Genomic DNA, 13,289 nt, shown 5'->3' on the forward strand with positions numbered 1-13,289 from the left:
CGGTTAAGAGAAAACAAACCCTCACAGGCGGTAAATGTACTGGTTCCATGCAGAGATCTGACTGAGGCTGCTTACCGCTCTCCTCAACAGCTGCAGGGGGCTCTGTTAGCTCGGCTGGGGGGGGCTCACAGGGGGCGGAGGGTTCTGCTAGTATAGTGGCAGAGTTACATAATGACCTCTGATATGCACAAGAGATATTATCTACAATATGCATTCAATGGTAACAACAGATTACTATTGACCCTATTTTACCATGCTTTTGTTTTTAAGGGGACAATATATATATTTTTAACTAGTCCGAATCAAGAAAGCTGCAGCAGCTATATGAGCTGCAATGTAATCACTTGTGGCAAGAGTGTTGTTACATGCGTTTGACATAATTATGCAAAAGGTCCCTTGTGAGAAATAAATGTTTGTCATTGTGTCATGTGACTTGTAGCCGAAAAGACAGCAATGAAAAACTCCTCTGCAGGGTCCTTTCCATAAAGTTGTGAGGCACTAATAAAAAGGAATCTGAACTCTTCAGTGGCAAAAACAATTCATTTTAGAGTACACACATTGAACTCTGTATTGCAGACAGCTTAATGGCTGCAATCTGCTAAATTGTTGTCCCCATTAGAAAAATTGGGTTGAAGTTGAAATAAACCCTTAGTTACTCTTTAACTGAGCTGTAGTGTTATCTACTGCACAGACTGGCATCAAATGGGAAAGCAGAAGTGTAAATGGCACCTCGTCATTTTTTTAATAAATGAATTAGATCAGAGCTTCCTCTCATCTCATGTCTTACCCTCCTCCACTACAGGAGCAGCAGGGGGTTCAGCTGCCTCCTCTGGGGGGGCTTCTACCACTGGCTCTGCTGCTGTTAGGGCAATCAATAGTACGGGTTAGATTATTAAAGAGATTATTAAAAAGGGGAGGACCGTCGGGATACATGCACTTCCTCCACTTCACCCTGGGAACATTAGGCAGAGCATGCACACTAGTAACAAGTGGAAGCTGCCCGATGTGTGGGTGACCTCTACAGAGACGTACATCGAGAAGAGTAAGGAGTTATAACTTCTGTACGTTTTTTTTCCCTCTGCTGTAAAGACTTTTTACCCCTGAGACACAGCATTACAAAAACAATATGTTTAGAGGTAAAACACAATATCCACCTTAAAGGGCAACTTCCACTTATAAACAATATTATCAATTAAATGTAGTTTGGAAAAAGTCTTAAGAGGAAGGAATACATTCTAAATCACAAATATAACAAAGCCAACACGAGCCAAGATATTTGTAATAAATACTGAAAATTCTAACGACTATATCCCACAAAAACATTTCAGAACGAGGTGAGTGCTTGAGTGTCCAAAGATCTACTGAAACTGAAAAGGGTTAAGGTTAGAGGATGTATCACTAAATACAAAGTGATACATGCACGAAGAGGGCACAGTCAAAGTTCATGCAATCAACTGCAGCTGCCTCCTGTATAAAACATCCTTAACAAATACTCATGTGTGTTAAGTTAACTTTGATCCTTATCAGTACCCAAACAGTGTAAACATAAAAGAAAACAGGCAGGGAGAAGATCTGTAATGAGGGATGAATACTAAAACAATACAATGGAGAGAAGGTGTTTGAAATTAACAAAATGGGAAATAGTGTCAGTGTCTGCACCGAGGTCGAGGTTCATGCAGCCTCCTGTATAAACATCCTTAACATGTTACTCGTGTGTTAACCTTTATCATTATCATTACCCAAACAATATAAAAACACAAAACAGGCAGGGAGAAGAGCTGTAATGAGGGATAAATACTAAAACAATAAAATAGGAGAGAAGGTGTTTGAAATGGGAAAAGCGCTTCCCCGCTCCGTCCTCTCGTTGGTCTTACCGCTCTCTGCCACAGCTTCAGGCTGAGGCTCTGCGGGCTCTGCTGCAAAGCTTTCTGCTGCTGCCGCTGCTGCTGCTGCTGCTGTAGGTTCTGTTAGTGTAACCGGAGCAACAACCGGTTAAGAGAAAACAAACCCTCACAGGCGGTAAATGTACTGGTTCCATGCAGAGATCTGACTGAGGCTGCTTACCGCTCTCCTCAACAACTGCAGGGGGCTCTGTTAGCTCGGCTGGGAGGGGCTCAGAGGGGGCGAATGGTTCTGCTAGTATAGTGGCAGAGTTGCATAATGACTGGTGTGAATTACTGATAATATTGTTAGGACATCTTTACAGGGTAACTTGAATATTCTTTTTAACGTAGCCCCTATATTTTTTGTTTTTCAGTGTTTCAATATTGCGCAAGGAATGCTGCAGTTGCTAAATGAACTGCAAAGTCATTTCACAGGGCATTGTTTTTATATGTATATGAAAACATTTTGAAAACGACCCAACAGATAATTAACTTTTTTTAAGTTTTGACTTGATTGGGTCTGTTTGTGGTGGTGTCATGTGACTTGTTGCTGGGGAAAACCGCAGTGAAAATGTGAGTGAAAATATAAGCAAAGAGTTCTGGTTTTCTTAAAGTTTGTTAACGTACAGAAAGATGGCTAAGTATATAGCTGCTTTCAACAATGTGAGAGAGTGTGAGATTTCAGTGCGAGACTTCTCTAAACAAGAGGGTGCGTTCACACCTGCCTTGGAGAGTCCGGTTGAATCGAACCCTGGTGCGTTTAGCCGCTTGGTGCGGTTCATTTGGGTCGGTGTGAACACAATCCGAGACCTCTCAAGTGAACTAAACAACCGGACTCTGGTCCGCTAAAATAGGTGGTCTCGGAGCGCTTGCTTGCGAACTCTGGAGCGATTCATTGCTGGTGTGAACGCAGTCCGCACCAAAACATAGGAAGCGTAGTATTTACATGTCACAAAAACGCGGATGTCTTCAAAATCTTTAGCGAAAGAGTCTTTCAAGACATCCGCGGTTGTTTAGTTAAAGAGTGAATCAGAATTAAGTGTTGAACAGTGTCGTGTAAATAAAAATGCTCCGTCAACTACATAAAAGTAAGAACACCTGTCGTCGGTGAAACGCCCCCCCTTACTGCAGAACGTCTCATTGTGTTATAATGTTTTTCAACGTTTTTAACGGACGTTGTCTGATTATATAATCATATGCGCGGGCCGCTAGTGTCTATCGATCTCCAGATTAACAGCAGCATGAGAATAACCTGCCGAAAGTACCGATGCTCGATGGCGGAGGCTCCGGTAGAAATTGCCGGGATTTGCGTTTTTACCCTCTTAAATGTCTGACCAATGGTTGAACAGCATTTCCGTGCACATGACTTGTGTTTAAAGTTTATAGTCCATTTGAGTTTTGTGAACGCAAACCGAACCTTCTGAAAAATGAAACAATGTAACAAACTGTGGTCTGGTGTGCACCAGTGAAGTGGACTATTAGGTGTAAATGCACTAACAGACCAGATCAAGGGAAGGCTAAAGAAAATAGTTGTATTTCTCTGTAGGGTTATTTTCATTAAGATGAACTGTAGGGTGTTATCTTCTACACAGACTAAGGTCAGATAGAAAAGCACTAAATGGCACCTTATTATCTTTCCAATACGATGAATGAAATCAGAGTATTGTCTCTTCTCTTACCCTCCTCCACTACAGGTGCAGCAGGGGGCTCTGCTGCCTCCTCTGGGGGGGTTTCTACCACTGGCTCTGCTGCTGATGGTTCTGGTAGTAAAGTGGCACAGTTACATAATGCAGGTAGCCACGACTTGGTTATGATTTTTGTTGTCACCATGAATAAGCGTTTAGCTCCATGATGTGTAACCTGATAAAAAGCATCTAACAATAAGTACAATTCCACTAGCAAAATACTTCTACAACTAAGCATTTTTGGAAATAAACTTTGGTTAGTTTATCTCACCGATGTTTCCGACAGTGTGTAACTTGGGTGCATTTTTAAGTAGCAGCTTTAGTGATTTAAGAGTTCCAGGCAAACATACAATGTTATAATTAGCAGTGGAAAAATAAGTACTTAAAAGTTATTTTCTTCAAGTTTTGAAACGATTTATCTGGACAGTAAAAGTCCTTCATAGCGAACAGAGAACAAGATGTCCTTCCAGCACAATGCACTCACATTTAAGTTAAAGGAGGAGCAGTGTCTATTTTTAAAGTTGTTTGTATAAGCGGTGCTCGAAAAAGCTTCAATTAGCAATACTAGCATGTTTTAAACAAGCACTGTGCTATTATTACAAATAGAATGGATAAATGAATTAGATCAGAGTATGTTTTCTCCTCATGTATGAAAACATATCTTTCTTCTCTTACCCTCCTCCACTACAGGTGCAGCAGGGGGCTCTGCTGCCTCCTCTGGGGGGGCTTCTACCACTGGCTCTGCTGCTGGTGGTTCTGGTAGTAAAGTGGCACAGTTACATAATGACCTCTGATTTGAACACATGTTGAATTGAGCTGTCGTGAATCTACTACTCAGACTCAGGTCAGATTGTAAACAGAGGTGTATATAGCACCTGTATATCTAACAATAAAGAAAGAATCTCTGTCTGGGTGCATTGCTAGGGACTCAAGGATGTGCAGTGTAGAACAGCACGATTAATATCAATAAACTTTAAAGTGTACAGTGCTCTGTGAAGCAGCTTGGCGGGGCCTCATGGCTCATCAAACGGTCACTCTTGTCCTTTACAGACTGCAATTTATTGACAGCAGTTCACTATTGCTGCTGGTTGTTGTATGCCAACAACACAAAGGGCTGCCCCTTTTTTCCTTTAGTTGATTAGAACGTTTTTATGTTTAATAACTTATTTCCAAGAAACTTATGAGAAAGTTCTCTGGTAGGCAAAATATTTAAAGTGTTGCTTTTGCTTCATGGAGAAACTCCTTAATTAACTCATCGATAGGTTGAGAAAATTGTTTTTGGACTAAGAATGTATCTATTATTCAAGATTGAATGAATAAATAAAATCACAGTATCTTTTGTCCTCATCTCTTACCCTCCTCAACTACAGGAGCAGCAGGGGGTTCTACTGCCTCCTCTGGGGGGGCTTCTACCACTGGCTCCTCTGCTGTTAGGGCAATCCATAAACGGGTTAAGATTAAATTGAGTTTATAAGATTATTAACAGGGAAGATCAACAAGATCCACGCATTTCGTCCGATCCACCCTGGGAACAATATGCAGAGCATGCACACTTACACGATAACAAGTGGAAGCCGCCCAATGTGTGGTTAACCTCTACAGAGCAAACTGTTTAGCATTTGGGAGAATATGGAGTTTGAACATAAGAAGATGATGTTACTGCTCATGGAGGCAAGATAAATAGTTAACCTCAAAGGGCAGCTTCCACTCATCAGCAAAACTATCACAACATATAACATTACAATCCCAAGACAAAGTTTTACAAGTTTTGACACATTGACAGAAAACATCAGAGAGGAGGGTCGATTTCAAATCACAAATATATCAGAACAAATTAGGAGCCAAGATATTTGTACGAAAAAAAGAAACTCCAACGACTGTACCACAAAAACAGAAATATTTACAGTTGAGAATGGAAGTCATAGGTGTGAGAGTCCAAAGTTGTATTCAATCTGTAAAGGGTTAGTATGAAGGTAAAAGTAAATTAAACCCAACAGGAAATACTGAACAAGCCACCTGCGTCACTAAATAAAAGTGAATACAAAATTAACACATGCCACAAGAGGGCACCGTCACAGTTCATGCAGTAAACAGAGACAATACTCACAGACAATACACGTATCAAATATCTAGAGGGCCTCCTGTATAAAACATGTCCTCACCAAGAAATGTGATTTGTAATATTTGTGGGATCTTTTGTGGGATAATTATGAGCATGGTGTAAAGAGGAGCCCAAAGACAGGTGGGTCATTCCGTGTCAAAATATGTGTGGCTTTTTTGGTTATGTATAGAAACCTTCCTAACACATTCCACAGGTCTATATTTGTATATCTTATAAAAAAGGAAGAAATTGCAACCCAGGATTTCAAGCCATAACTCTTAAGATTATGATTGTTAGAACTCTTGACATTTGGCACCTGAATCCAGCACTGGATTTTTAGCAGGGAATATTGACATCCGCTTGTGTTTTTCTAAATATTTGGATCTGCTGAACATCGTATGTCTGTGGCCCTACCAAACATTATGGCTCTTTATGTTTGAAGATATTTAACCCTAAAAAAACTATGCAATTCTTAAAATTCAGCTAATATATTTTACTGAAATGTTTTTTTGGTTTTAAATAGCATTTACATAAGGTTAAGATGTAAACAAAAACCTGACACATGGTGACCCAGGTGCGCTTTACAGCCTGCTTTCTTTGTGTTGTAGTAACATGGCTTTTCCAGCTGGGGGCAACATTTCTAACAGTTCTCTTTAAAGTGGACCTATCATGCTATATTTGAATAATATATTGTAGGGCCATACCTACAGTGGGGCAAAAAAGTATTTAGTCAGCCACCAATTGTGCAAGTTATCCCACTTAAAAAGATGAGGCCTGTCATTTTCATCCTAGGTACACTTCAACTATGAGAGACAGAATGGGGGGAAAGAATCCAGGAAATCACATTGTAGGATTTTTAATGAATTAATTGGTAAATTCCTCGGTAAAATAAGTATTTGGTCACCTAAAAACAAACAAGATTTCTGTCTCTCACAGACCTGTAACTTCTTTTTTAAGAGCTTCCTCTGTCCTCCACTCGTTAACTGCATTAATGGAACCTGTTTAAACTGGTTATCAGTAAAAGACACCCGTCCACAACCTCAAACAGTCACACTCCACAACTCCACTATGGCCAAGACCAAAGAGCTGTCAAAGGACACCAGATACAAAATTGTAGACCTGCACCAGGCTGGGAAGACTGAATCTGCAATAGGTAAGCAGCTTGGTGTAAAGAAATCAACTGTGGGAGCAATTATTAGAAAATGGAAGACATACAAGACCACTGATAATCTCCCTCGATCTGGGGTTCCACGCAAGATCTCACCCTGTGCGGTCAAAATGATCACAAGAACGGTGAGCAAAAATCCCAGAACCACACGGGGGGACCTAGTCAATGACCTGCAGAGAGCTGGGACCAAAGTAACAAAGGCTACCATCACTAGCACACTACGCCGTCAGTGACTCAAATCCTGCAGTGCCAGACGTGTCCCCCTGCTTAAGCCAGTACATGTCCAGGCCCGTCTGAAGTTTGCTAGAGAGCATTTAGATGATCAAGAAGAGGATTGGGAGAATGTCATATGGTCAAATGAAACCAAAATATAACTTTTTGGTAAAAACTCAACTAGACGTGTTTGGGGGAGAAAGAATGCTGAGTTGCATCCAAAGAACACCATACCTGCTGTGAAATATGGGGGTGGAAACATCATACTTTGGGGCTGTTTTTCTGCAAAGGGACCAGGACGACTGATCCGTGTAAAGTAGTGGTCGCCAACCAGTCGACCGCGATCGACTGTGGTGCGGGTAGATCGTGGACCATTAAAAAAAAAAGTAACAAAAGAAAGAAAAATCAAATTAAAATAATAATGTTTGAAAAATACGTTTTTAGATGTAAACCTATCATCCACCACCCCGTTAGCAGGTGCCACTTGATTGACGTATATTTGAGACACCTCAATAATATAATACATTAACCGTGCTTTACGTGAACCTCATCATGACACAAGAGAGGACGGCAGGACTGCAATTTCCCGTGTTCAGTGAATGCAACAGAGGCAAGTCACCAGACCAATCAGAGAGTTGCATGGAAATACACGTGTGCTTGTGTCATTCAAGCTCGGCTCTGTCTGTCTGTGGCAATAGCGCATTTAGTGTGATAGAGAGAGAGCGAGAGAGCAAGAGCGAGGGACCGTTGCTAGCGGGGACCGTGATGTTAGCATCTGGTTAGCTAGCTGCACTAACGGACATAAGGAGCTGTTTCCACAACAAGCTGGCGGAGAGTCCTCCCTGAGGGGCTCAGGTGAGCTAAAGGACTCTTGAGTGTTTAGAACGGTTTTGTCACAAATTATTTAAAAGATTACTTCCGCGGCACACCTTCATACGATCATTAAAGTTATACAAACAATAAGAGAATACATGAAAAACAGGTATGAAATACTATATGGCAGTAAAACAAGAATACAGTTTGAAAGGGGAGTGATTTGTAAAATATCCATAAAGAAAAAGAAAATCTGTTTACAGTTCTGTTTCATATGGGTGCTGAGAGAGGTATCCATTAGGGATGTGCATCTCCATCACTGAGGCCGATGCGATGCGCATCTCGATACGTTGCCACGATACGATACATTAACGATACCTTTGAAACACCAGGCGATGCGATACGATACGATTCACCCCTGTTGCGATACAGTTCGATACGATTTGATTCAACATTATGCGATTCGGGGCGATACGATGCGATTCAACACGATGCAAAAATAATAATACTTCAATATGGTACGACAGAGGATTTTTGTTTTATTCCTTATATGCAGCAAATCATACATTAACAAAAAAGTGCTTTACATATTTGGTACTGCACATCCCATCATGCCGTTTATTTTTTTACCTTTAAAAGCTCTCCAGAGTACAATTGTATAACACCTCACAGTTAAACAATGTAAGGATGCATTGCTCATGATTAACAATGTGCAAATAACAACTACCATAGAGCAATGCCCATACAGCTGCCAGCCTGATGTGCTTAACACTCAGAGGCTAACTCACCAGTGAGCAGAAAGCAGTGGTTTCTATCTGAACAATAAAGAAAACAAATAACCTTTCACAAACAGGTATTTCATAACTGCTTACAGTAAGGAAGACATTTAAATTATTATTGGCCGTCACAGGCTGCTGTAAGCTAAACACCTCTCTCTGACAGAAGACCTCACTGAGTGATTTAACTCATATGTCTCACTTTCAGGTTTCTCTTTTCAGCCGCAGACCCCACGTCGCCTCTTTATGTGCGTCGCTAAGTTCCTTGTACTACTTGTGTACTTTAAAGCGGCTCGGCATCGTTAACAATTTGCGAGTGATTTTTCAAGTTGACCGTCTGTAGTAATAGTGCCGCGCACATATACCATCAGGACGTTACTGATGGGGTGCGGCTGCGGAGTGATACTGTGTGTATGCAAGTCCGCATCTAGGACGGATCTATGTATCATGGCTGTAGACCTGTTAAGTAATAAAGATACCTCATACAAAGGTCTACGGATACCTTATTACTCTCCATGACCTGCGGTCAACTATATAGCATAAAAGACTATTACACCGTCTTTCTTGAACAATCCGAAGTGTTGCCGAACGTTTGATTTGTAGGTATTTTTCGGTGCGCTGTGTTTCTCTTTCTCCTCAACTTCCGTGTGTGTTGATAACTGAGACTCTCGTTCTCCGTAGTGGCGAAGCAAATATCAAAGATCGTCTCTGCTGAGCGTTGACAAGATGAGGGGATTTTATATGAATGAATCGGTTTTTTACCGATGCAAAGACGCTACGCAATCGATGCATCGCGAGTTCAACCCGGTTCAACCCAAACTGTAGCCGATGTGCACTCTTTCAACCGGTGGACTCGCATCTTGAACGTTTATGCCGGTGCACCGATGCGAATCGGTGAATCTTAACATCTCTAGTATCCATAGATCTCTTCATGTTGCTCTCAAAGTGCACCAGATTGATGCTTTCAACTTCAATATTTAAAAAAAAATCTTCCCGGGGGAGCATCCCCCCAGACCCCCCCTAGAGGAGGTGAGGACCTAGAGGAGGTGAGAACCCCCCTAGAGGAGTTGAGGTCCGCCCCCCACTCATAAACAAATAGCACTTTACCCCTACCTATATGCCGTGAGCTGATCATGGAGCCTTCATTGTAACAGTCATTCAGATGCAATTAGCCTATATAAAAGGCCTCAAATTGGAAGCACTGTCTGTGCCGTCTTTTTCACTAAATTCTGCAATAGGTAGATCTCGCCTTTCACCTAGGCCGAGGTCGGTGATCTTGGGCTTAAAAAGGTTGGTGACCACTGGTGTAAAGGAAAGAATGAATGGGGCCATGTATCGTGAGATTTTGAGTGACAACCTCCTTCCATCAGCAAGGGCATTGAAGAGTAAACGTGGCTGGGTCTTTCAGAATGACAATGATCCCAAACACATCGCCCGGGCAACGAAGGAGTGGCTTCGTAAGAAGCATTTCAAGGTCCTGGAGTGGCTTAGCCAGTCTCCAGATCTCAACCCCATAGAAAATCTTTGGAGGGAGTTGAAAGTCTGTGTTGCCCAGACAATGTGATTTTCTGGATAATTTTTTTTCTCATTTTGTCTCTCATAGTTGAGGTATACCTAGGATGAAAATTACAGGCCTCTCTCATGTTTTTAAGTCGGAGAACTTGCACAATTGGTGGCTGGCTAAATACTTTTTTGCCCCACTGTATATAAAACATGTCTGTGAAGTTTTTTTTTCAAAATACCAAACAGATCATGCATTTTAGCCATGCCTCATTTCGATTTATTTGATCTTTTTCAGCCCTGTTTTTGCAAGGGCTGAATCTGTGATGTAGCTTTAAAGCAAATGAGCTGAAGCTGACCATGCCCCTCTGCAGGAGAGGGGAGTGTGCTCTCAGCTGCTGGGCTCTCAGAAGAGGGGGAGGAAAAGAGAGGCTCCGTCCTCCGTGTTTTATTCTTATATAATTATATAGAGTCGTTATTCATTTGTTTTAAAGCTCAATAATTAACAAAGAAGACCTTTGACCGGCACTTTTCTAATTTTGTCCGGAAGATTTAAACTTTGACGGACATCTAACTGAAACTCTGCTGCACAGTCCCCTCGTCCGTTGGAAGAGGCTGAGAGGTGGGTGTTTGTCATCTGCTGGTGGACTACCGGAGAGATTCACAGCGGGAGCAAACGCTTGCCTCGGGGAGGGAGAAAAAGAGCCACAGCGGAGAATAAACAGAAGGGCAACCATGCACGGGAAGTCTTCTTCGCTGCTTTTGTGGCAGACTACAGCGCCACTTACAGGCCTGGCATATGTACTACAGCGTTTCCAGCGCTTTCGAGAGGGCTCGTGTGAACAGACATGTCTCGTGTGAACGGACACTATTCCGGGCTGACGTCAGCTCGGATGGAATCTGTATCCGCTCGTTGTAGCCCCGTTTTTAAAAGATTTGGGTACGGAGGTAAAGAGAAGTAACTTTTATTTTCTGACGCTGCGTGAGTTCCCCGACACACCAGGGACACATGTTTATGTATAAAAGACATCACAAAGTGCATTTTGCAGGATAGGTCCCCTTTAAAGTATTCTATGTGCCCTGAGTATAGTACAAAATATTCCACATGCTTTAAAGTTTTCTATTCATTTTTGGTTCAAGTACACTCTTTATACCGGAGGCCCATGTTCTGCATGCATGTCAGGGTATAGAAAAGTATGCAGACAACCTGGGGGGGCTTCAGTTGTTTCAGGGGGGGCTTCAGATGTTTCAGGGGGGGCTTCAGATGTCTCAGGGGGGATCAATGCTTCAACGTCAGCAGCCGGAGGGCTCGGCTCTTCTGATGAACGGGCTGCTTCAGGTTCTGGCTCAGGGACGGCTGACAGAGAAATGATCAGAATAACAAACATTAGCTATGACATTATTAGTTCAGGGCTCGACATTATAAATGGCCCGCTGGCCCGGAAGCACTATTTAGACACCCCGGGCCAGCATAACGTACTTTCCACTTGCCCGCTCTGGCCACTAAAAATATTGCTTTAAAAAAAAAAAAATGGTCCTGTGGTTTTGGTATTTTTACCAATTTAGTTAAATTGTTTCGTTTATTAACGCTACAACCTAGCGTTTTGTGAGGCGGTTGTCGTTGTTGGGTGAAAAGCAAACAGCTGTTTGCTGCGGAGCGCAGCGCGAGCAGGCTCCCGTGAGCGGGAGCGCGCTCCTTCTTCATTACAGACTATCGCGCCACCTAACCATTTGCCAAAATGTTTTTAATACCAGCGGTAACCGGCCAAGCGCCGGGCAAAAATCAATCTTCAAATAAAATAAAGTCACCGGAGGAGTTAAAGGAGAGTGACAGGGAGTATGAGAAGAAGAGGGACAGAACATTTTAGCCACACTGTAACGCGTCCTAAAACCCTTTTATAATCTATCGATTAGATTTATGATTCGAAAATTATAAAAGTAGGGTAACAAAACGTGGAGATTATCCGGCTGAACAAAACGTGCATTTATCAAACAGGTTTGTTTTCCACAGACCTTATTTCCAGCTATTTTCCAAAACCCTGTGGAGAAATCCCATTGCTTTTTGACGAGGGAACCAGGGGCTTACTTCCTGGTTTAGGACGCGTCACTGGCTGCACCTCTCAATATGATGCCAATATAAACAAGGTCTTCTGTCGGCTCTGTACATCAATGCCGACCTATGCTGACAAGTCAGTGAACAGTAGAAAATATAAAAGGTATTGGCTATAGGGAAATGTCCCAGCAGTTTAGGATAATGAAGGTTCTAATCTAATCTACTACATAGCCATTACATTTCTAACTCCTAATGACAGGAAGGCAGAAAGCGCATTATACAAATAATAATACTCATAATAATAGCAGACATTTTTTAACAATGACCACAATATCATTATTTTAATAAACCAAATATGAACAATTGAGGAAAATGAGGAAGAACTGATGATTCAAATGTTGTAGTACAAGTAGTAATGTAGTTAGTGCATAAATTACTATTGCAACAAATGTGTTAATTTTTTTCATTATAAGTCGATTTTCTTTTGGACGAATGCTCCGGGCCAGTGGTTACAATGGTGGGGCCAGTGATAATAACATTCCATCATTTTAAACACGATTACATTTGTGTTATGTGACATTAAGAGCAGGCTTTAAATGAAGTTGTTTACATTTTAAAACCAGTTATTTCAGGGTACCAACAAACACACTGCGGAAGACACACATACAGGCAGCAGAAAGTAAAATACAAATATCTACAGAATTTTCAGTCTTGCGCAAATCATGTTTATTCAACCCCTTTCAATGTTTATCTTTAAAAGACCTTCATTTTTGCCCCCCCCTTTAATTCAAATTAGGGCTTTCATGAACCAGCTTAAAACAGATTCAAATACATTTTCTTTAGTGGTCTCAATCGCTCCTTTTTACATTGAAATAGGAAATTACACCATGCAGTGCAGAGTCAGCTGATTTCAACTATACTCCCAACATAAGTAACCTTCACAGGCAATCAGGCATTGTTCATAAGAATGGTGTAGCTTAAGCACAAGCTCTCTGTTCATTGTAGCAAATATACCAAGTTTTACTACCTATTAACAGAGTTGGAGTTTGATATAGCAATCTTAAGATAAACATCTACTCAGCAATTAAAGAGAAAAA

At 41.6% G+C, this 13,289-nt stretch overlaps 1 protein-coding gene across 27 annotated transcripts in view; it reads right to left on the minus strand.

Moving 5' to 3' along the window:
• aifm1 (apoptosis inducing factor mitochondrion associated 1) overlaps positions 1-13,289 on the minus strand; it is a 31,152-nt gene that overhangs the window by 10,501 nt on the left and 7,362 nt on the right. For 2 of the 27 annotated variants that reach the window (XM_079647602.1, XM_079647590.1), the window contains exons 4-11: positions 11,347-11,496; positions 4,924-4,995; positions 4,244-4,324; positions 3,563-3,643; positions 2,065-2,136; positions 1,875-1,964; positions 788-859; positions 76-144 (exon numbers count right to left, since the gene is read on the minus strand). In XM_079647602.1, the coding sequence (XP_079503728.1) occupies positions 76-144; positions 788-859; positions 1,875-1,964; positions 2,065-2,136; positions 3,563-3,643; positions 4,244-4,324; positions 4,924-4,995; positions 11,347-11,496 (687 nt within the window). Of the gene's footprint in view, positions 1-75; positions 148-787; positions 862-1,874; positions 1,965-2,064; positions 2,137-3,562; positions 3,644-4,243; positions 4,325-4,923; positions 4,998-11,346; positions 11,497-13,289 lie in introns of all 27 variants that reach the window. The other 25 variants (XM_079647601.1, XM_079647579.1, XM_079647600.1 and 22 more) reach the window with 24 other exon arrangements.

Source organism: Notothenia rossii (genome assembly GCF_949606895.1).
Source record: "Notothenia rossii genome assembly, chromosome: 9".
NCBI lineage: Eukaryota > Metazoa > Chordata > Actinopteri > Perciformes > Nototheniidae > Notothenia > Notothenia rossii.